This window comes from Hetaerina americana, unplaced genomic scaffold (genome assembly GCF_022747635.1).
Source record: "Hetaerina americana unplaced genomic scaffold, ioHetAmer1.1.p SCAF_1, whole genome shotgun sequence".
Classification (NCBI taxonomy): domain Eukaryota; kingdom Metazoa; phylum Arthropoda; class Insecta; order Odonata; family Calopterygidae; genus Hetaerina; species Hetaerina americana.
Window position 1 is genome coordinate 48,965,304 of NW_027286069.1, and position 25,051 is coordinate 48,990,354.

General features: G+C 34.5%; 1 protein-coding gene across 1 annotated transcript; it reads right to left on the reverse strand.

Annotated features, from left to right (window-relative positions):
• Positions 1–7,007: 7,007 nt before the first annotated feature.
• On the reverse strand, positions 7,008–24,431 carry dila (centrosomal protein dilatory). Its single transcript, XM_071584693.1, has 14 exons — positions 24,393–24,431; positions 24,141–24,245; positions 23,954–24,061; positions 19,935–21,411; positions 18,844–18,910; positions 18,675–18,767; positions 17,343–17,595; positions 16,871–17,074; positions 16,418–16,581; positions 15,249–15,474; positions 14,303–14,526; positions 11,831–12,002; positions 10,929–11,125; positions 7,008–7,335 (listed from the first exon to the last, which is right to left on the reverse strand). Exons 1-14 carry the CDS (start codon positions 24,429–24,431, stop codon positions 7,203–7,205), a joined length of 3,462 nt encoding a protein of 1,153 aa, XP_071440794.1. The 3' UTR covers positions 7,008–7,202.
• Between the last annotated feature and the right edge of the window lie 620 nt (positions 24,432–25,051).

A 25,051-nucleotide genomic window follows, 5' to 3' on the forward strand; every position in this document is an offset into this window, starting at 1 on the left:
AAATCTTCATTTATGAAAATAAATATCGATTGTGCTAATATTTCATTATTTGAGTCACACATTCCCCCACAAAAGTGTTTGTAAAATAATGATTTTCTAAACCAGAAATCACCACAATATTTTTGAAAAGTTTGAAGATGGTAGCCTGATATACGAGGGTCATCCGGAAAGTAGTACCCGTTCGTGCCGCATGAAGTGCTGACGACGCGAGTAGCCGCTGGACGAGGTCAGATAGCTTCAGTGGCTTGTCTGCCTTCTCTGAGCCAAGTTGCGTGACGCTAGCATTGCCTGTGTTGTTTCTGTGATTGTTTACAATGTTTAAAAAAATTGAGAACGCCGCCAGTTGTGAAGTGAGGGCAGTGATTAAATTCCTCAATGCAAGAAACGTTCGCCCATGTGATATTCATCGCCAATTAAAGGAGGTGTATGGAGACAATGTAATGGACGAGTCGTCTGTTCGGCGGTGGTGTCGCAACTTCAACATGGGGAGGGGGAACACACACGACGATGAGCGTTCGGAGAGACCGTCTGTCATTACAGACCAACTGGTGAGCTCAGTTGACGAATTCGTGAGGAACGATCGGCGCGTCACAATTGATGACATCTGTGAGCATTTTCCCAATGTTTCTCGAACAATTGTTCATGAAATTGTTAAACACCATCTGCATTATGCAAAAATTTGTGCAAGATGGGTCCCTCGCGTATCTCAATGAGCTGGCGGCGAAGGACTATGCAGCAGGAATACAGAAACTTGTCACACGTTATGACAAATGCCTTAATTTGCTTGGAGATTATGTTGAGAAGTAGTTTAAAGTATCCTCTTTCAAATAAAATTTTTTATGTTTGTTAATATTTACTTTTGTGTCTTTATTTCACGAACGGGTACTACTTTCCGGATGACCCTCGTATGTTCGTGGTCACTGCCTTTTTGAGAATCGAAATTCTGTTGTGATTGTAATATTCACCTGGAATTTCATTAAAAATTAAATTTTCAACATTATTTGATTATGACCATAATCCTCTGCACTGACTCCACAAATGAGAAAAATATGATACCGATATTTTTGTTAATATGGTGTAGAGACCTTGCAGGTTAATAAAGTTTATGGTCACTACATTGGACTGATTATAGCCATGTACCTATATAACTGGTGCTGTCATACTCAGCTTGATTTTAAGCAGAGTGACTGGTTTATGTCAAGTCACAATTTTCACTTCAAAGAAACTACATGTGAGCATGAAAAAGGCAAAGCATACAGATTCTGTAAAATTTTAGGCTACCAGGTGAGAGTTGGTATGTGATCGACTGTGTCAGTACACCCTTCTGAAGCTTTGGATAAAACGGCGCAATATATCCTTCAACCCCACACTAAATATTGCAATAATATTTTTTTTTGCTTGCTTTGCTCTCCCTTAATTTTATCCTAAATCGCCTTCCCAGCATTCTCCCCTCTATTTCTGTCTTTAGCATCCAACTCTCGAACAGTATTTCCGCTATCCACTGCTTCCTTAGAATTTCTCCCAGCAGTAATCTATCTTCCTCTACCATACCTGTAACTTCATTGTTTGTGTTTATTTCCATCCATTTTCTCTTACTATAGCATTTTTAAACTTTATTTCCTTTAATGTCTTTTCAATTTTGGCCTTAAGTATTTTTGGTCCTAAGCTATCCTTATCAGCACCATTTTCTCTTTCAATATCCAAACTACCTGGCCTATTATCTGTATCACATAGTTCCTCTAAACATTTTTTCCGTCTTCTCAAACCGTTAATTTACTCACTCTATCTCAAATAGAGTTACTGGTTTTCCTTACTGAAATTCTGACAGTTCCTTCACCCTTAAATGTAGCATGTTTATTTTTCTCTGTACTTGTAAATTTTCCATATCCTTACACTTGTTTTGTTTGTCTTTTTCTCTATTCCTTGATTGAGATTTTCCAATCTTTCTTCTGCTCTACTCAAACCCTTATCCTTCCTCAAAATTTAATAACTACCTTTTGGTACTCCTTCGTCCAATTTAAGTCTTCTAGAAATTCCTCTTGGGTGAGTTCCTCTAGGCTAGGGTCTCCATTCGAGCCAGAATGGAGACTCTAGAGCCCTTAGACTGGGTGAGAGTATCCATTCTGGCCAAAATGGAGACTCTCAACCAGCTGAACACCCAAGAGGAATATCCACGCTCATTATGCCAGGAAATTACTGAATCTTACTTCTAAGTCCCTGAATTCCATTTTTCATATTCCTTCCCTTCCTAATTCTTTTACATTTAACATTACACTTCATCAGCATTAAACTGTGGTCTGAATCAGAAGCTGTTTCTGGGAAACTGTGAGAGTTCACACCATTCCTCAATTCATGACTCACCAAAATATAATCTAACTGATATCTCTCTTCAACATCCAGCATTTTTCACGTGTAACTACATCTAATGTGGTATTATATTAGTTTCTTGCCATTACTGCACTTTTTCTCCCACAAAACTTATCATACACTCAATTTTATCCTAACCCTTTCTCCTAAACTGTACTCTCCTACCTCGCTCCAATCTCTCTGTCTACCATCACATTCCAATCCCCCATTATTATTGAGTGGGCTCTTCCAGCTAATTTCATAAATTATTTTGTCTAACCAATCATATGCACTATCTGCTTCTTCCTAAGACTACTTGTCAGCATGTACATCTGGGCTGCTACTAAAATGACCAGGTCTACACTTTTTTCTATGCAAAATATTTTGTTATTTACCTACTCCACATTTACTATCCCTCTTCCCAGTTTCCCATTCAGTAATATGTCTACCCCACATTGACTACCTACCTTTGAGTACTTAATCTTATTTTAAAACAGCGGAAGTATGGAGATTTTAGCCCAAGCTTTAGAAAAATATATTTTCAATAGTATACATAACTCATTAATAAAAGTATAACTTCATTAAAAGTAAATTACTGATGGCATCAGTAACTCCATTGCAGTTAGCCAAAACAACACATTGGCCCCATTTTAGATATCCCATGTTCTCATCATAAAAAGTAACTTTCAGTGATAACAATCTACTGCACATACTTGCCATCCCTCGTTTATGCACTTGCATCTCTGCTGGATACCTATTTTGTAAAATCATGTTGATAGGTTTAGAAATTAAAAATAATTAATAGCTGCATGAATTGAGTACTAGGGTAAAATATATTTACAGGTACATACATATATTTTGCAGACCTATTTCTCAAGCCCAATGTGGTGTGATGGTTTTTTGATATTGTCAAAAACCTATCTTTTCAAATTAGACCGTATATATAAAAAATGTAATAAAGTCTTTCCAAAAGTCGAGTCCTACCACACCCATCGAGGGTGTAAGAAACACTCAAATCAAAGAAAATATTTATCTCTTTCTCAATTATTCTCATCCCTGAGAATTCTTTCTGCATGATCAATTTTTGGGATAATCCGTGTACATATATACTATTGCAATGTGATAAAAAGGTAGGGATATGTGAGTATTTACATATGGCTTAGAAGTTACACTGATGATTTCAAGTTGATAGGGTACTAGTAATGCAGTATACAATAATAAAGAGAAATGAATGCAGAATTTCTTAATTTCTTCAGACAAGAAAGTTTAAAATATTTTTATGGAGAATCATATTCAATACAAAGTAAATTTATTAATTAAGAGCATTGACCCCCTAGTTATGACTGAATACCATACCGTTTTTCAGCGATGCCAATCCATTTTTCTTTATTAAATAGGTTATCATGTAGTTAAATATTTTAACCTTTAATGAACCATAAAAAATGGATGTTCATGGCACACCTAAAGATGTCATGGAAAAATTGAAATCCAGGTGGAGACATATAGGTTTAGTGCAAATGAATAGAACAAGGTTATTTTTACAGTTTTGTTTTTACAATAAAAAAAAAAGGTCTAGGATTGAGTCCCAGTCAAGGGAAATGATTTGCACTGCATTTCGATGTACAATAGTGGATGATTCAGATAAAGTAACTGCCAAGGCATCTCCTGCAATTCTTTGAATCTATCAAAGAAAAACACCTTTGTGGTTGAACAATGGCCTTAGACCCATGGACGTGCAGTGTGCATGACAATAATTACCAGTGACATTGTGTGTACCGTAATTTGTCATAACATCTTTTTCCTTTAAAGTCCCTAGAAATTCACAATGTAAGAGGATGCCTCAGTAACATAACTGATTTACACAGTCAGCTGGAAATCAATAGGATCTGGGTTTCAGTCCTGGTCAAGGTACGTGCTTTTAACACTAATATTCCTGCATCTAGTGCATTCAAGGTTCCAGGGGAGTTGTTCCTTTCTCTGAGCAGCCTATAATTTCTAATGAAGATCTGGGTCCCATTCCTCAAAGCTACATGGCAGCATTTAAGTCTATGTAATTTTCAAGAATCTGCTGATGATCATAAATTATGCAACTTTGATGCAGTTACTTGCCTACATTACACAGTATGCAAATTTGAAAGTTTTATGTTATCATTAGGACTGTATTCAGAGGACTTGTAAACAACAATATTACTTCAGAAAAGCTAGGCCAACCTCCACAGCTATATTCCAAGTGACCGACCACATTTTAGTCGCACTTGATCAAAAAGGAATATTAGGGATTTAGTTTTAATTTATCCAAAGCCTTGAATAAATAATGTTATAATTGTCAAAGAAGTATTGGCATCGGAGGTCACTGGATCGAGTCTTACATGAAGAACTACACATAATTGGTTAAAATTTTAAAAAATGGGGAAAATATCAATCACTTCAAACTGTGATTTTGAAGAGATGGATATTTGACTCCATTCTCAACAATTATAGTTGTACCTATCACTAGGTTTTCCTAAGGGTTATGTTTTCGACAAGTGCTTTTTCTTTTGTAAATTCATTATATGTTGGAAAGCGCTGGCTCCATGGCTATACATGGCTCCAGTCCCAATTTATATGCAGATGAAATGATATTCTCACAGCCTCTTCAGTAGCAGACTTCATGACATGCAGCAGTTCCGTTATTACTTACTTGGTGGCAAGACAACTAATTAAATATTATGCAGTAAAATTCCGGCTTATGCCCTTGGCTAATAAAAATAAAGAAACATAAACTTCCATGTTAACCTTTGCAGGAAACAGATCCCACAGATATGCTCCACTAAATTTCAAGGATTTGCTGTTAATAATCAACTTATGTGGATGTAACTCAAAAGAATCCAGGCTAATTGACTCAACTCAAATCATTACTATCTAAGGACTATTAAGGCCAAAGTATCTATGGAGGTGTGGATTTCACTTGACATATTATGAAAAATTCTACTCTCAAATTATAAACAGTATCCTGGGTTGGGGTACTTTTACCCAGTCAGATACTATTTTTGAATTTAAAAAAATGCACATACGACTAATTACCAATGTATAAATACACAGGCATACCTGTAAGCACACCCTCTGTTTAAAAAATCAATAACTTACATGTGCCTTGTATATGTATCTTTGTAAGCTTACTTCATATATAAACAATTTTTCATTATAAAATGTAAAAAAAACTTGAGCGTGTTTGCTTATGAGACAAGATCCCAGAATGATTAATTTTAACAAATCAAGTGAAGGACTCAAAAAAAATTCCCAAGATGTCACCTTCCAAACGCAAACTAAGGAAATTCATACAGGTTTTTTTCCATTCCTTTTCCATCTAATCCAGGAGTTAATGGATAGTGATAATTTGTAATGTTTGTACATAAAATGGCTGATGATATTATGTTTACCTGTTCAATGCTATTCTCAGGTGTTATTATTTTGACGAGTCCTGTAGCATGATGAATTACATGCTTCAACCTTAAGGCAAATGAACAATTATTATTATATAAATGACTAGTAACCTTGAGAAATGAGCCCTTGGTAACCAAATATCAGCCCAGCTTGTGTGCAAGGTGAGGGTGTTCAGAGGCATTACTAAAATTTCAACTTAGGCATTATTTGAAAGCTCTATTCAGTAGGCTATCACATTATCCATAAATGAGACACGCTCAATTAAATCCCCTTTACTAGGGATCATTCTAAGACAAAATCATTCCTAGAGCCTAAGTCTTCCAAGGTCTCTTTTACCTCTTAATTTCGGGCTTTTATAGTATAAATTACTTACAGTATTTACAAATTATTTACAGTATTAACTGTCACTCTTGAGGCCCATGGCAGGCTATTTTCATGTATCCAGATAAACAAAACACTAGATCTGCCTATCTTTCAAATTAACTTGTACAATATCAATTTAAACGCACAGAAATGAATTCGACTGAGGGTTATGCCATTGATGCTTATTATGGAAATGGGCAGGCCCGTCATCATATGAAAATATAGAGCTAACATGACATAATGGCACATTAAAGGCATTGCCAATTGTTGCTATACTTTGGCTACCATGCATTTTTATAGAACATATTTCATAATTTTCATTAAATCAAAGAATTAAAATCAGAACATTGGTGAATTAAAAATTTGCCATCTACGTGACTACAAGGAACTACAGTGCCATGAAAATTTTGAAATCCTTCGGTATAGTTTCATAAGAAAAACTAAGCATTAATTTGATCTTCTTAAGAATTACACAACTTTAATAAGAAATACCATCAATGATTTATTTGCTCAATATTATGTATTTTACAACAAATAATACTGTACGACCCTATAGTCATGAATGGAATTAACTACAATAAAAATAACCTATTAACTTTAAATTCAAAAACTTGGCCAGTAGTTGAGTAGTAGTTATAAACTATTTATAGACAAACAGTAAAGTTTTAAAAGATAGCAGACTTGTTAAGCAGGAAATTACTCATTAATTATCATAAATAATTATTATTAATAATAATGCTATCTCTTTGGCTTACACACTTACTCTAAAAGTAATAATACTGAGGTTAGTAATACTACCATTTCAGTAAATAGATAGCTGATTAAACAACGAAGGAAAAGCTTTTAATTTTTCACCAAATTATTAATATTTCATAATAAAAGTAAATACAGTAGGTAAGGCTATATAACTAGCCAAATGCTATGAATATAAAATGGCTATTACTACACAGTCATGCATTAGCATAAGGTATTCTTAATATTATAGCTTTTTCCCCAAAATATGAAAGCTTATAAATATATGGGATTTCAAAAATAGATTAATTAAAAATATATTATTCATTTATCAATAATTATTTTAAAAGTAAATCCTTCCTTTGCTTATCAAGGAGCTCTTGAAGTTGTGAACATTTCTTTAAAGCAGCCTCATACATTGATTTCACTTGGTTGACTGTTTCTTCTTTTTTGGCAATAGCTATCTCCACCCTGATATTCAAAAACAAAATGTCAAAAATAGTTTAGCAAAAAACAAATGCAAAGAAATGAAAATTCAAAATACTTCAAAAATTTCAGGGTAGAAATGTGAAAAATAACTATGATACAGGAACCTCTCCAGCAATTTGAAGGTTTCTTGAAGATAGATCGTGTCCAAAATTTCAAGATGCTCTTTAAGATCAAAAATTGGGATGGTAAAGATTTCACTACAACCATGGAGGTGTTTTTGTACATTTAAATTGAAATTTTCAGCATACCCTTAGAGGTTTCAAAGGTTCTCGAAAAATATTTCAAATCTAGAACTCCATTTAAAAAGCTGTAACAGTTCCACCATATCTCCATCACATTGCAAGAACTTCAAGTAGAATATATAGGACCTATTTTTACAATTAGCCATATTTTGTGACAGTGAGAAATCATCTGGGAATTGTATAGAAGTCTGCTTCAATTATTCAAAAACCACTAACATACACACATTAAATAGGTCCTCAATATCTCACAAATGATGCCAATGCCAATTTGGGTTATAGAAATAATCTATGTTTTTCATTCTTGATGAACCCTGTGAATGATAATTACTCCATAACTCTCTGAATAGATGCATAACTTGTTTCACAAAATATATACATTAAATCATTGAGCCAAAACAAATACATGTTAAATATAATTTTATAGAAACAATACAGATAAATACTCAATTGGTGCTTTTCCTTTGCTGGACTTTAGTAAGTCAATGGAAATTATAAGTGTGGTAATTCCAACAAGCAAAGGTATAGATAATATTTGGAAAAAAAAACCACTAAGATATATTTCTTGACTTTGGCTGATTGTCTTGCATCATATAAACCACACACACGGTAGATATTTTAGTTTCTTGTTATGAATCCATTTAATTCATGAGGCACCAAGAGAGTTTAAGAACTTGATGAATTGAAAGCATCATAGTTTTGTTTTCTGTCATCAAAATCAATGGTAACCAGCCAGTTACTAAATCAACTCTAATTTGAATGAAAGTAGTGCAGGACACAAATGGAGCGGTGCATGATCTTTCACAAATTGCAATCACATTACAACGTATCGAAATATGTACATTGTTCCCGCAGATCAGGGCCAGGGAGTGCCAGTGGAAGCAATAGAAGAATTTGAAAAGGATAAAACAAGACCTAATATGGAACAAAAACTGTTCTCAGGGATGCTCCTATTTGATAAGTTACCAATGGCTTAATTACATACAACTTTAGAGATTATTCAATGGCTATAAACAAAATGCTAATAATATAACTGTCAACTTTGTCTGACATTCTAGGCATTGTGTTTTTAAATACTCTCCTTTCCTCCATAAGATACATGCAACGAGGTAAAGTAAATGGCTGTAGATAAAATAAAAGATGGTAAATTACTGAAAAAAGAGTTAGTCCATACTTCCTGTGTGACCTGTGGCTGCCTTTTAAATACTTTCCATCTTTCTGGGTTCCCTTTCCCTTCTGTCAGTACCTATATATTCTGTTTTATATAATGCTTCCGACCTCTGAGTAATCCCCTTGACATTTAATCTTCTTAATCTCCATTTATATAATTTGAAAGGCCAACCTTTGCCCATTGTCCTAAAACTTTTCCATAACCAGATAGTCTTCATTACTCTTTCAATTTTTAAACCTAGATTTGGCATTTCATGGTTTTATGTTGTGCCCAATCTTACACCTGGGTCATTTGTGCAATCTTACATTCGATTTTGATATTTATGTTACACCCTAATAGGAATAATTCATTTCACTAGTCCCATAGGATTATTTAGATTTACCCTCCTCTTCCAATGCCCTATTCTTTAGTTTGGGATCATCAGGATAAATACTCAATCTTCCACAATGGAACACTAGACTAATATTTATAAGTATGAACATTCTGACTGTGAACAGCAAGTATATCCATAAAATATTGATTTATGTAAAAGATAATTTACATCTGTTTCCCGCAAGATGTGAAGAACATGATTATAACAACAGAATAAAAAATCAACTCTCCATGTGTAACAAATATAATCATAAATAACATGTAATCAAATCACAGCATTATTTGAATAACTTTGGCATAATATTATTTAATCAACTGCCACAAAATGTTAGAAAAACTAAATCTGCCAAATTTAAAGAAACATTGTATTCATGGCTAACCTCAAAAGCTCTGTACTCACTGAATGAAATTTTCATTCATAGAAAAATGGATATGATTTGCTGATGTTTTATATACCTGATGCACTGCTTTTTGTTGTACCCCTGATGAGCTATTTTACATTACATTCTGATGTGATGATGATTAATTACACGTCCTATGAGTTTTGTTTGAAGAGGTCTATTTGATGCCTACTTAATGACCAATTAAATTAGTATTATCAATGGCAGCCTGTTGGCTTGGAACAGCCAATTCCTAGGCCATAGTATCTTCATGAAATTTCATAATCTTTTTCAGGTTATCCTAATTATCCTATCCTACCTACGTTATGCCCTCCAAGTGCCAATACGCATTAACCATGACCAATTATTCACCACATATGCTTATTTATAAGCTAACCTCTATAGCCGAACATCAAAAAATCACCTGCAAGCTGATGAAAAAATTCAATGGCTTTCAACTCAACTTTTCAAATGATTTTTTTAAATTGCATTTTAATTCAACGCCATGCTTTTTGGTAAGTTAAAACGTTTGGCCATATCTGTCAAATACATATACAGGGTGCAGCAACATAACTTCCTTTTTTGATAGCATTTGAAAAAAGAAAGTTGTCACCGCACCCTGTATTTTTGATTTTTTTAAATAAATTTCAGTGTGGACATATTACAACACAATTCAGTGGAAACAATGAAATTTTATCACATTCTGAGAGAAAAATGGCAGATGAGACCCATGAGATGTATTCCTTAATTCCTTTGGTAGGCCAGCTCTCAGTTCTCCCTCCATTTTTTGGGGTGCATTCTCTTTCTCTAACTTTTGCAAAGCATAACAGAAAATCCATGAGAAAATAACTTTTAAGCAGTGCGACATGCTCATGAGATGCCATTAAAAATTATCTTTCATAAATTGTCAAAGTAAATGAACTAAGAAAGATGAACTTTAGCAGTTCATAATAGGTGACCTTCCACCATAAACTTAACTTTCTCGTATTGCTGATGTTTTAAATAGCCTACAGGAATATGGAACAAATACCAATTAAGCAAAAATATCTATAAGTCTGGCCACAGAATTTTACAAAACCCCTCTATTGTAACCACACCCTAATTGTTCTGATATGGTGGAAACTAAAAGTTTCCCTAGCATTGATTTTTTAAGTGGCCTACATCGAATAACAATATAAGTTAACATGGATGTGGCTGGAAAGAAATCTCTTCACTAACTACTGACTGTAAAAACCAGTTCCACTATTTTATCCTAATTCAATACTTGAGAAACTATATTAAGTAAAATAGAAGAAAAATTTTTGAATAGATGTGACACAATGGAGCAATAGGGATAATGAGATAACTTTTGACATGAAATTGATTGAATGGATCAGATTAGACTTATAAATAATGTCATACGTAATGGCAAACCTTTTTTGGACCTGGACTAATTCATGCTCTCTCTCCTTTTGAACCTGAGCCAGTTCCATTTCTCTGCGTTCCTTTTCACCAACCACTTGAGCTTTTAATATGCCAACCTCTTCTCTAAGGGCAGCAACACGAGCAGACCATTCCTCCACCACTAATTCCCTTACCTTACTTCTTTCCTCATACAAATGTGTGGTTAACTGTGAGCAAAATTATAGAAGAAAAAGAAGCTAATTACTAATAAATCAAGTTAAACGGAGTTACTTGAGAGGCAATCATTATTTGCTCTCCATATTAATAATATACACCCATTTAGAACACTTCAGTGCACATAAAAATGACATAAGTAATTATATAGAGCAAATAGTTAGCAAACAAAAAAGAGGTGTTTGATGTAATATAAAAACTTCATTTACTTGTATACCATCCTACAAGAGTAACAGCAATTAATTTTCCCAATGAAATAATTCTCACTCATTTTTACCACGGCACTGATGCATCACTCTGCCATGATATCAAAGGTTGGTGCAATAAAAATAAGAAAATTGAGGAGCTCGAAGCCAGATGTTTATGACAAGAGGGTGGTGGATATATAAAAGCATTAGGCAGCATCAACATTGATTTTAGAAAGTGTCATTACTGCCTGATTTTTTCTTTTCTCACACTTGTCTTAAAAAGATTTCCAGCAAGGATACTGTGAATGCTTTTGAAAGTATACACCGCAAGGACAATTTTCAAGGATACAAGAGCATACTGAAACTGGTTTTAAGAATACGATTCTGAAAATGCTCTCTAGTTTGCAGACTTAATATAGTACAGACTACCATAACCTTTTCAAATATTTATTGCATCAAAATGATGGAAATGTATATTAAATCAGAATTATGGCTTGTGGGGAAAGGTACCTTATGACCAGTCTCAAGTTCTTTCTCTAGTCTTGACACAGATGTTTTTAGCGAAGAATTTTCTTCCATTAGAGCAGCAAACTGTGAACGAATCTCTGCACACTGTTTCCTCTCCTTCTCTGCCTCAGTTTCTGCAATTTGTACTTGTTCATCACAACGTTCTCTCATACGCCTAATGGAACAAAATATAGTGGGTCCCATATTATTTATAATTTAATTTTTATGTTGAGCTTCCATGGTATACTATTAGGTGAAAATACTTTAGAGAGTGATGATTCCAGAATACATGATTCACCACAATCCTAACATGAAAAAGGAAAAACCTGAAGGCAAAAACTATACTGTGTTAAAAGGAGAAAAAATTGGAACTTGTAAATCCTTTAGTGTCTAAGAAATAGCACATGACATGGGATAGGCAAGGCACAACAGCCGCAGTAATGAGTATTTATGAAGTATCAGCATTAATGTTACATCGTTGAAGCTGCAGAGACTACTATCAGCATAGTTACAAGCTGAAGAGACAACTAACAAGTGCTAAAAGAAATTGAGTCTGAAAACAATGAAACATTACATGCACACATTGGCCTGATGTAAGGTACTATATGCACAAAAATATGAGTAATTATGCACTGGAACAAATAAAATTGGCAGCTTTCAAAATGTGTAATTAGTAATGAGTTATCAATGCCAAGTGGACAAACACATTACGAAGTGACAATATAACAAAATAAGTACAGATACTGTACGTGCTAGTTATGAAAATGCTAGTGAAAACTTTGATATGGAGAATGATCCTGCGTGACGTGGAAACTTGGTCATTGATGCAAGGTGATAGGCATAGATTGGAAGCTTTTGAGATATGGCTGAGGTGTAGTGGTGGAGAAAGATGGAAAAAGTAAAATCTACAGAGAAGGACATAAACAAGGAAGTTCTAGGTTAGGTAAGGGGGGGAGATAGGAATGTTGGGAAATATCCAAAGGAGACAAGAAAGGTGGATGACAGAGACTTTTAATTGGGGATGGAATATTGATGACTGTGATAGAGAGGAGAGCATTAGGCAGGTAATGCAGGGGGAAAAAAATGATAGGGATGCAGAACAGAATGAAGGGAAGCAAAAAGTATTAGGAATATGAAGAATGGGTTATAGTAATACAATGTATCAGATTGTGCCTAACTAAGTGGGGCTTAGAAATAAAGTGCTGCTCAGTCTGTTGTGTCCATTCAAAACCTACCTTAAACGTTAGACTGCCAATGATGATCATAAACAGTGAAGAACCCACAAAATAGAAGTAGATATGGATTTGAAGTAAAACATATACAATGCAGCCTCAGAGAGCATATTGACAGAAAAAATGAATGAAACAAAATTAAAAGGGAAGAAGTTCAGAGTTGCCACAAGGTGAGAAAGTGGAAAGATATAATGAAGGAAATTAGTAATCATTGGATTGAAGAAATATCATGATGGTGGTGAAGGTAGACTTAAACTTATTACTTATGGGATGCTATCTTATAGGTTCTATGAGATATATGCATTTAACTCTTTCACAGTGGATTTCAACACGTAAATTTCCTTCAGAAGAGTATTTTTGCTTAAAATAAAACAAAGGTGTTGAATTTGAAAACCTGAAATTTTTAAAGTTGATTGCCTTTTGGTGATGTGCACTCAGTGCTAGCAATATTCTTTTTGATATTATAAAGAGAAAATCAACAGATTTGATGCCAAGAAATTTGTGGGAAATTGCAATCTTTACAAAAAAAAGGGTTAAGGAATGACATGATCATACATTCCCAAAGGGAAACTCTCAAAGAACATTTTTACAACAAGGAAGAGAAAATTGAATTATGGTCAACACAAAGAGCTGTGAAACTAAAGTGACCTCATTAGAAATAATTCATGGTATGCTTATAAGAGTGGCATAAAGAAAAGGCATGCAAAGATGTTTATTTTTTAAAGGGTGTATGATTCTATTTGGTTGCTTAATTTCAATTACAGACATCTGATTATACAATTGCAGCTGAGTATTTCAGTCAACCAACTCCACTTCAGACTTTTGCCCATCATGAGAAATAATATTTAGATATACTAATAATAATTTCCACTATTTCTCATTGCACTGTGAAGAAACCCAGATTATAATCCTTGATAAACTTGTGAAGACTGCACCAGTTTGTCTAAGATCGATCAATATTATCATGTACACTCAAACAACTCACTTAAAAAGGATTTAATTTGGTTTAATTACTCTGAAATTATTTTCTACACAGATAGTTCTGATGGGACAATTCTAAAATCTGGAAAATAACTAAAGATAAGGCCATTTTTATTCATAGTTTTAATTAACAATCATACAAAAAGCAATGGCTACCTACTAGAAATAATATTCCAAACTTAGCATGCAGGAGTACAATTAACAATGGTAATTCTAAGCATGTAATTAATTTATTTCATTATTAACAAAAAATTATGCAAACCTGAGCGTCATTTCTGTCTTGGCTTCCATCTCCTGTTGTGTCTTCTCTGCTTGCCTTGTTAGATGGAGAACGGCTTTTTCAATCCCTCGGTCTCTCTCTAATCGAAATTGCTCCTTAAGCTTGGATTCTCTCTTTCTTTGCTCCAACTCCATCAGTTCCCTTTCCTCCTTCCTTGCTGCTTCAGCTGCCATTTCCCTCTGAGATCTTTCCTTACTTAGCAAAATCTGTAATTTGGAAACAAGGCAATCCTAATTAAAAGCAGGGGAAAAAAGGAATCGTTCTCATTTCCTTGGAACTGTATGCTTATGGATTTATTTCTAGGTGCATAGTTTGAATTTTCATGGAAGAAACTATTTTGGAAAGATTTTTTAAATAAAAGAAATTTCAATTATATGAATGAATGAATCTAAATCGATAAATAATGGTTTGAAATATAATATTATGAGAAGACTAATTTAAAGCATATTTACACATAGTAGCTGTCAAAGTATTAGTTGCAGACTTATGACTTGAAAGCCCAATAGATAAAAATAAAATCTATTATTCTTTTAGATTTTCAACTAAATTTCATTGTATGCTTTATATTAATCCTGAAAAAAAACAGATTTTAGTTTATTTTACTGCTTCCCTTTATAAAAATCCTGGGGGTAGAACTATCAATATGAGTGGTTGAGTTGCTATGGCCTTAACAATAAAAAATGGGGATATTACACTCCTATGGCTGGACAAATGTTCACCACAATTCATCACTGACTGTGAATATTTCATACAGCGTTAAGATAGTAACTTGACTGGTTTTGAATTAATTTATGCTCTCAAATTTCAGGGCTGAAGAAAAAATATTAATGACTAGATTTCCAACTTGTAGGGTATACACTGAGGTACATCATATTAGAAATAATTGGATTTTTTTCAGTAGCCTGAAAGAGAATCACTAAGAACCCACTTGATAATTCTGCTCAATTTCATCCGTGGCTTTTTCGAGGTTAGCTTGTGCACGAGCTCTTTCAGCACTTATATCTTCAGCCCTTCGCTTGCGTGCCTCCTCTTCAACTTCTCGTATCCTTCTCTCTGCCTCTTCTGCTCTACCACGCAACATACACTCTTCAGCAAGAAATTTTCGCCTTTCTTCTTGATGAAACCTCTCCATTTCCTCCATCCGTTCTTCCAATCTAATGAAAAAAAATGAAAGGAATTATTGGAGCGATAGTTACTCGGTAATATACAGTAGAGTAAAAGAGAGCCACTGATGGGTTGCAGTAGTATTGAAAGAAAAGGGGGGAAGAGTAAACATAAGAAAAGGTGAGTGAAAGAATATTATTATTATACTAAAAGCTGAAGAACCAACAAACTTAGTTCTTATTTATGCCTGCATGCCAAAAAGTAATCATTTGGAAGAATAATTGGAGTGTATATGATCAACTAGACAAAGCGAATGCCTGTGAAAAAAAAAACTTTATAGCAATGGTGGATTAGAATGGGATGGTAGGAGTAGGGAGAGATGAGTGAGGAATAGGAGCTCAGTTTAGGTACTACGAATGACTATAAGGAGAAACAATTGAGTTTTGTAGAAAAAAATGGATTAGTTATAACTAACACTTTGTTTTAACACAACTGTAGACACAGGTATTTGTCAAAAATTAAAGGGGAATTCAGAGGGATTTTAGTTAGATATACAGTGGTTTAGCACTGCAAATTTATGGACAGCATAATCAAAATCACCATTTACTGGGAGTGAATGCAATTCAGGTTATTATTTAGAGCACCTATAGAGTAGCATCAAATTCAAGTGGATAAGAAAGGAAGGATGCACAAGGAAATGGAATGTAAAAGAAAATGAAGGTGTAATATGTGGTAGCCTGGATGAAATGGATATATGAAATGAAGGAATGAGGAAACATGAAAGAAGAAATAGGGGCTGTATTATGCATCTCACAACCCACTTTTTATCTCCTAAGTTTTGGTGGACACTGAGTTTAAACATCTTTGGAATTAGTTCAGAACCAGAAGATAATCATAATATGTTCCAGAGTAATTAATGAAATAATTATCTCAAGCTTTGCCATTTAGGCAGTCACATGTGATCACAGGAATGGAGTGGTCCAATTAACCTACCTCTTTCTGGCCACTTCTCTTTCTTTGGCCATTCCTTCTTCAGCTTCTCGTTCTAATCGACCCCTCAGCTCATCTAATCTTGCTTTCCATAAAGCTTCAATTTGATAGACTTGCTCAGAAACCAACCTTTTCACTTCCCCCTCAGCTCCTTTAGCAGTTGCAGTCTGCACCAATTTGTTCATTCAAAAAAGGGGTAAAAGAGTATCTGTTTAGTAATAAAATTAATTTGAATGTTTTAAAACCCCTGTAGAGACCTATCAAAAGGCATTGCATTGCCATTTATCATAATTATGCATGCAATATACAATGTCTGTTGGAAAACTAGAACATTTTTGTCAGAGGAGTCAAAAAAATAAACCTTAAAAATGTTCATAATCCTTACCTTCTCTGAGGAAGATGATTCTTGAAGAAATTTTAAAAAAGCAGTTTCAAATATTTGCACGAATTACCAACCTGAATTTTTTGTGTTTTTTCACGAATCCAGCGATCTCGAGTTGCTCTCAGCTCTAGTCGAGCACGTTCATGCTCATTGCGCAATTCAATAGCATGATGCTCTTCCATCGAAAATATGGTGGCTTTGTGACTTTCCTCAGTTCTCTGAAGCTTCACAATGAGGGCCTCGCATTTTTCATTGATAGCTTTCTTCTCTGCCAAAAGCTATAAATGAATGGAAAATGAATCAATTTTACCTACTGAAATATAAATATGAAACAATAATAAAAAAATGAAATAATAAAGGTTTTGAAACTGAACTCTTTGAATGAATTAAAACAATAAAACTTATGCTAACAAACTTGTGCAAATTATTCCAATAAATTACAACAGAAAAGAAGAAAGAAATATAAATTAGAATACTTAGTCCATGCATATATTAGGTACTATTAAGTAATTCAAGGTGTACATATTTCCACGGGCCTTTACTAACTTTTTCAATGAACCCTTGATGTCTTGACACAATTTTGGCATGTTCTTCCTCCAACTTCTTTTTTAACTTCTCCTTCTCTCTGACAGATTTTTCCCTTGTTTTCTCAAGTTCCTTCTTTAGCAGCGCCAATCCTTTTGCTTGTTCTTGCAGCCTCATCCCTTGAATTTGATTGCATGATATTAGATCACTGGGATCTGAATGCTCAATAAATTTGTCAGATCTCATCTTGCTTTGCATTGACATCATAGAAAAACTGAAAAGAAAACATGTTTTTTTTTACTTGGATATCTTTTCTTAAACATAGGATAGCAAGCAAAACAAAAGTTATATGGTTTTCGGGAAAGACAAAAGCTAAATTAAACATTATATTGGGAATTCAGAAACAAGAGCGCGTGGAACAGTTTATCTACCTCAGAAGAGTTTTGGACAAAAATGGGCAAAATAGTTTGGACATAAAAAGAAGAAACTTTCCCAAGGAGAAGAGAAATGATGAAACGTTGCAGGGACGTTGAGTAAGGATGTTAAGAAATGATTCATTAAACTTTGATATCAAAACTTTCGGTAGTTTTTTGCAAATTCTCCTAGTAATGCGATCTAGACATAGGATTCTACGCCATTTGGCAGTAGAATCTTGTAGCGGTTGGGATTTGTAAATGTCTCTGACTGCCAGTTGATTAAGTTTTTTAAAATACAAATTATTAATGAGCTTCTCCTTATAACCATTGTTTCTAGCTATTGTTTTTAATGTAGCTAATTCTTTTTCGAAATTATTTTGAGACATGGGAACGTGCACTAACCTGTGAATCATGGAGTGAAAGGCGGCTAACTTTTGAGAAAAACAGTGCCTTGAGTCAAAGTGAATCACTTGGTCCGAATAAGAATCTTTCCGAAAGATGGAGAACTCTAGGTGGTTGTTCATTTTTGAAACATTTAAATCAAGGAAATTGAGGGAGTTGTTATCTTCTATTTCGCATGTAAATACCAAATTGTGATTTAATGAATTTAGAAAAGAAAGGAAAATTTCAAGTTGCCTTTTGGAACCTACCCACACGCAAAAGACATCGTCCACGTATTGGTGCCAACACAATACATTTTTAATCAGAGAATTACCAGAGGAGAACAGATTCTTTTCAAAATGGTCCAGGTAAATATCTGCACCCATCACAAATCACAAAGTTATTATTTTTCATTTCCAAGATGAATCGATTCCATAAAGTCACGCCGGAAACCATTAACTAAGACATAGCCCCATCATATTCATACACAGTGTAACACATTTTTAGCACATTTATGAGCAGTTTGCACAAAAAGCATAAAATAAAATTTACATACTCTTCAGAATTTGAAGTTTCTATGTCCTCTTCGACGGATTTAAGGGGGGAACTGCAAGACTGTTCCACATTATCCAGATAAGAGAGAAGTTCCCTAAAAAAATGTTAGTTTTGAGATACAGCATGAGCATAACATTTCTCTTTTTTGGCATAAAAAATTATTTTCTTACTTCAGTTTAACTCTTGGTGTATGCTGGAATTCAGACCCTGTTGGAGGAGGTCTTGATGACAGCAATACTATAGAAAGAATAAGGCAGGAAACAGAAGCATTAGAGAAAGTGCTAGCTAGTCGTCAAATAAAAGAATTGGAGCAGAACTATTCAAAATTCATTGAAATAAGAAAAAAACTTAAATTGCAAATAATGATGTAAGTAACATATTTACAAATTTCTTGCAGATGTACATTTTATTTCGGTTGAGTCTAAAAAGCTAATCCAGCAACAGAATTTCTAGGTTGTGAATTTTAATAGCAATGTTTTAAATAAAATTTGCATTTTTATCTGCACTTTTTCATGTTAAAATCCAGCAAATAGATTGGAAGACTTTTAACAAAAATTTTGCACTGCATAATTTAGACTAGGAGTGCATAGTTATTGAACTATTAACCAGACTGCATTTTTAGGGTAGCCAATCATTTATGAATCATTTCTTGACAATGGCCCTAACAAGTGACCAAAATTATAACCCTAAATAATTTATTACAACATCTCAGTGTATAAAAAATTTGAGGTTTGCCTCAGATGGCCTCAAAAGCCACAACAAAATGGACAACAGAATCCCCATCATTATCAAATGGCATGATTTTCTTTACATGTCTATTGACTTAGGGGTTTTTTTAATTAATACCATCAAATTAATGGTCAGCAACCACAATGGGGTTACGGAAATGAATCGGTGATTGTCAAAAGTGTTGATCTTATGATTTTATCATGGAATGAAATGAGCCAAATCCTTATGAGGCTGGAGTCAAAGTAATCTTCATACAGTGATCAAGAGATCTAGAAACAATTTTATCCATGTATTCTGCAGACCAGCCAAGGGGAAACTCAATGATGAGGACTTTGTAGACTATGCATATCATTGCAAAGGTGGCACCATTAGGAACAAACCAGGTACCTATCTTTAAGTACAATGAAAAGCCTCTGACATATCATTTGCAGAGGCTTGCAGGAATGTTCAAGGCCACAATTTCTGACATAACCACACAAGAACATGATAATTAAATAATCGAATCATTCCATTTATAAAGTTATATTATTACCTGGCTCTCTTTCTTCCTTCTCCAGGACCTTGAGAGTAGTAAGTATGTCTTCATACGTGGAGTCTTCATCAGAAGACTGATAATTTTGCACGCCCCCGGAACATTCTATTGGACCAGGAATGTAGGCATTTTCTTCTTTTTTATGATGATCATTTGGTATCTTATGTCCACTGTGAGAGACAATACTAGAAACTGATATATCTGATGTTTTGCATGGTGATTTCATATCATCAGGAGTAATGAAATCATCTGAATCAAATGAATTACAATCATGAACAGAACTTGTGCCAAAATTTGAACAGCTGATATGGCTATCTTTAATCTCTCCTTTTTCACTGGTTTTCATCCAACTTCCTGATGAGCCTTCCACACAAGAGGGTCTTTCAGTCATTACTTGAGTACTTTCATTTATTTTACACCCATTTATGAACTGAATATTATTTTCATGAATGCTTAATATATCTACAATGTCTTCCCGCAGATGCTCTCTTGATAACTTGAGAATCTTGTCAACATCTTCTATTTGGGAAGCAATCTCAGCACTTGTGTCTTCGATAACATCACTGACTATTGAATTGAATGTATTTCCAGTAGGGGGTGGTGAGTTTGATAGGATTTTAGAGCATTCTTTCACATCACCATGGTCACCACCATTCTTGTGTTCCTTGCTCGAGAGTTCCATCGGAGAGACATCACAAAGGACTTTGAACAACTTGATTTCATTTTCAATTTCTAAATTTAAATTGGGAAAGTCATCCTCCAGGAGGCAAGGATGATGACTCATGGGAGAAGTGGGAGAGTTTCCCTTTCCTGAACATTTCAATCCATCAGGCAATTCATCCTGACCGGTAGATATCATGTTATTTTCCAGATCTACAAGTAGTGAAATAAGATTATTTTCTATGGCACCAAGCTTTTCTCCTGCTGTAGAAATTCCTTCCACAGATTCTCCAGCAATTCGTGAACTTTTGGAGGAACTCATTTCCAAACCCTTATCCTCAATGACTGACAAGTTGCCTGCATTTACAGCAATGTGTTCATGAGTGGATTTTACTTCAGAGATCCCGTTTTCTCCATCTGCTAAGCAACTGGGTGTCAACTTGACTGTTTTAGTGACATTAGGTGAGTTAAGATGGACTTCTCCTTTGTCATCATGGAATTCAAGCGCTGTGTCAAATGGATGGCTTCCACCATTGGACTGCTTCATAAGACCAGCCTCATCAGGATGAGATTCACTAGGGAAATTATGAATGACAGTGCCCACCAAAGGTTTGCAAAGGTGACTATCAGAAACATAGCTAGGAGGATTATGGAATGCTTTCCTTTCTTCAGAGTTATAAAAATGCTTCTCATTTCTTTGGCCACTTCTCATAACACTGCTGCCAGTTGTTTTGAGAGATGTTTTAATTTGGCCTTCAGATGCATTCAATTCGTTGGCTTCAGGGCATTTTTTCATCTTGTTAGATCTAAAAACAGCCTGGAAAAATTCAAATGCCAACATAAGTATAAAATATCCTCAATGAAAAATTAAACCAATAACTTAAATCCAAAGTATTTATGAATTAAATTAGTTTGAATATTAACTGGGGTCAGGGCACAATACTAAATAGGCGAGATATGAGCCACCGAATGCTGGGTAATTCCCCTGAATATTCCAGGAATGCAAAGGCTGTGTGAAGGTGGAAAGCTTACTACAGGAGTAAGAAATGCCAGAAAAAAGTTCACCAACCACTGGCCTACACCATCTTCAACTTCATTTATATTTGAAAATATTGGTATATAAATAAATTCTAACTTCAACTCAAAAGTCAAAAATTCCAGTCTAGCACAGAAAAAAACGATTTGTAGCAAAAAGATGGCAAACAAAAATATCAAGTAGTATGAAAATAGAAATGACTAATTAAAATTTTCATAACTAGAGAAGAATCTCCAGTTCTTCCCATTCCTCTTTTACCATTTACTCCAATTACATGTTGAAAAGCACAGGTGATAATATCCACCCTGTCTTATCTCCCTCCTTAACACTGCCCCTCCATTATCCATCTGCTGCTCGCACCTGAGCAGTTTATGACATGAATAGGTCGTGGATAAGTCTCCTATCCCATCAATCTACTCCTAATTTCTGCAATATATTCATTAATCCTACCCAATTTACTCAAGTGAATGCCTTCTTGAAATGCATGAAACAAGTGAATACAATTTGATTGTATACTAATTTCCGCTCTATAATTGACCTTATAATTGCCATCGCAACATTCGTACCTCTCCCTTTCTTGAATGCAAACTGATTCCCTAACCAATCATTTGCCCTGCTCTCCATCTACTTGTTGATTATCCCAAGTACCACTTCGGTTGTGTACAAAATCAAACTATTGGTCTACAGTCCTCACATATAGCCTTTCCCTTTATTGGGATAGGAACTAACACTGATCTCACAAAATCTTAAGCCAGATTCCCCACTCCATAAATGCTGCGAATCGGTCCATAAAGACTCTTTCTCCCACCTTTTCCTAAACCGTTAAGTTGTTCCGCAGGAATTTTGTCAGCCCCCAAGGTCTTCTTTGATTTCATTTCCCTAAATGCCCTTTCTATATCTCATTCAAGTATGACTGAACAAAAGCTGTCACCATCTACATCACATTCTCTTTATCTGTCTAATCTCATGTAACACCTATTAAATAATCAGTCTATAACTAGTCATAAATTATGGCAAAACCGAAGGAAAAATTGTTCATCGGTAGTTAAAATATATGTAAGCATATGGGGGAAATGGTAGTCCAGTGGGTTGAAACTGAATGGAGGGCTGCAGTTAGATTCCCTGCAATACCTCTGGGTACCTTAAGCTTCACCCCACATGAGTCATTTTTTGGGAATTAAATGGATCTTTCTTCATACAATAGCAAAATGAGAATACTACAGTTCCCGTGCTGCAGAACTGACTAGTTGCTTTTAATTTTAAACATACAAATGAGAAATGAGGAAATTTAAAACATTTTTACTTTATTAATGAGTATTTTGAACTGGATTCTAAGTGTCCAAGTTTAAATTGATTTTTGTGTGCTGATGTTTTTGTAGGTCACTTAACCATTTAACCGCATTTACACAGGTAACTCCTAATAGTATATACTAATTCAGTTTACTAAAAATTTCAACTTTTGACCCATGCAATTGAATGATGCTAAAAAGGTTTCATTGAATTATCTTCATGCACTTCGTCTCATGAAATAGGTCTTTAGGAATGCATACATTTATTTTTTTATTGCATAATCATAAATGAATACAGGTAATATGTACCTGTATTACATAGTAGCAAAATACTTGTCTGTATGTATATGCAGGTACATAGATGAAAGTGGGTATCGAGATGGTGCAGTGGTTAATGTACAGGCTTCCCAATAGGTTCAAATCCAGGAGACAACAAACATTTTTCAGTGGTAACCCAGTCGCTACTTTAGGTGCTTAGTGGAGACCACCCTGAGTGAGTGCAACGTCCATCAGATGGGACGTTAAACTGCTGATCCCTAGGTGCCTTTCGACCAGAGTAGGCTAATACCTATACTGGGTTTCTCTCTATCCTTCCTTTATCAACAATCCCTAATGGTGCAAATGGCCTTAGCTGTCGGTGCCTTCCATAAAAACCACTACTACTATACTTGAAAGCAAAGTCACTCATACGTTAACATCTACTAAAATATATGTGCATCATAGAAAGTATTAACGAAGACAATTCAATTAAAAACGTCAAAAATGGAGTTATAAACTAACACTTAATACGCAAAACCTTTCCAGAAAGAAATATACATAGAATATTTGGGATTTAACTTTTTAAGTGTACTCTTTTAGGGTTATATTCCCAAAGATCCTATATGAGATGTATCTTTAATTAATAATAGGTATATTACACAAGAAATACACATTTAAAAAATTCAATAAGGTACTTGCACTTTAAATAAATAAAATTTAAATTTTAATTCATTCATTGTACTTTTTAACTTAGGATATATGCATACATGACCAACCTTATAATGGCCATCATACTTAGACGGCCTATTCGGAGTACGCTTTTCATTGAGAGAAATATCATTTGCTGATTTGGGCCTTGAAGCATTTTCCAATCGCTTGTTATGCTACAATATAAATTAATGAACATTAGGGAGTGAGAATGACAGTAATTACACAATCAAGAATAGGTGTAACCATACATACCAAACCTTTTTGCGCTTCACTGGCAGAATAAGGCCTGAAATTAATCTTGATATTTTTTGAAGATGCCTTATCATTTGAGTCTTTAGTTCTCGGTTTAGGATTAACCTAGATATGAAAATTTATTTGAGAAAAATATATTGATTTCCTATATGGGTTAAAATACAAAAATCGATAGCAAAAAAGCCTTTAAAAACATATTCTCATTGTAAACAATGACGTCCACGGTTCAAAATATGCAAAAGATTGACATGCCTGTAGCCCCCTTAGACATAAATCAGCACATTCGGACATTATTACATAAATACAGAAAAATCACAGAAGCATATGCTAAATCACATAATATATCTCCGACTGGCGGTGGGCTACTGGCACGGCCACTACCAAAAACAATTGGTGCTCACAACTTCCATCAGGGAGTTTCTCCTAGCTTCCCTGATTCAAACAATGGTATCTTAGCAACGTATGCGGTGACGATCCATTTCCAAATATGGCGCCACATACTTCCCTATGCGCTGCTATTATTCCTTTATCAGAAGTAATAACTGACAAAAAATAAATACAAAATTTAAGCATTTCCATCTAGGGCACCAAGATGTGAAATTTCATTCAGTTTAATTAACATCAATCGGGATAATTATCCACAGAAACGTAATCTTCTCTCAAAAAATGTTTAGAGATTACAAATCTTAATGAAATTTTCCATAGGCCTCTCCTTCCACATAGACAGAACGGAGAGGCTCTCAGCCAAAGCCAATTATTTTCCAAAATGCTGCTGACTGAAAACACATCTAAATCACAGTTCACATTCCATTAAATTCATTACGGATGGAAAGTTAGTGTGAAGTTGGTTGTGTACATGCACGTTCCACGCGTACCACCTTCAAAAGTAAGAATTTCTCATTTAACACAAT

Excerpts from the sequence above, each read along its gene's own strand:
- dila (XM_071584693.1), bottom strand. The coding sequence starts at position 24,431 with ATGTCCGAATGTGCTGATTTATGTCTAAGGGGGCTACAG. Across the intron at positions 18,768-18,843 it reads ACACCAAGAGTTAAACTGAA|GGAACTTCTCTCTTATCTGG; the intron begins GTAAGAAAATAA and ends ACATTTTTTTAG. Across the intron at positions 16,582-16,870 it reads AAAAAACACAAAAAATTCAG|ACTGCAACTGCTAAAGGAGC; the intron begins GTTGGTAATTCG and ends AAATTGGTGCAG.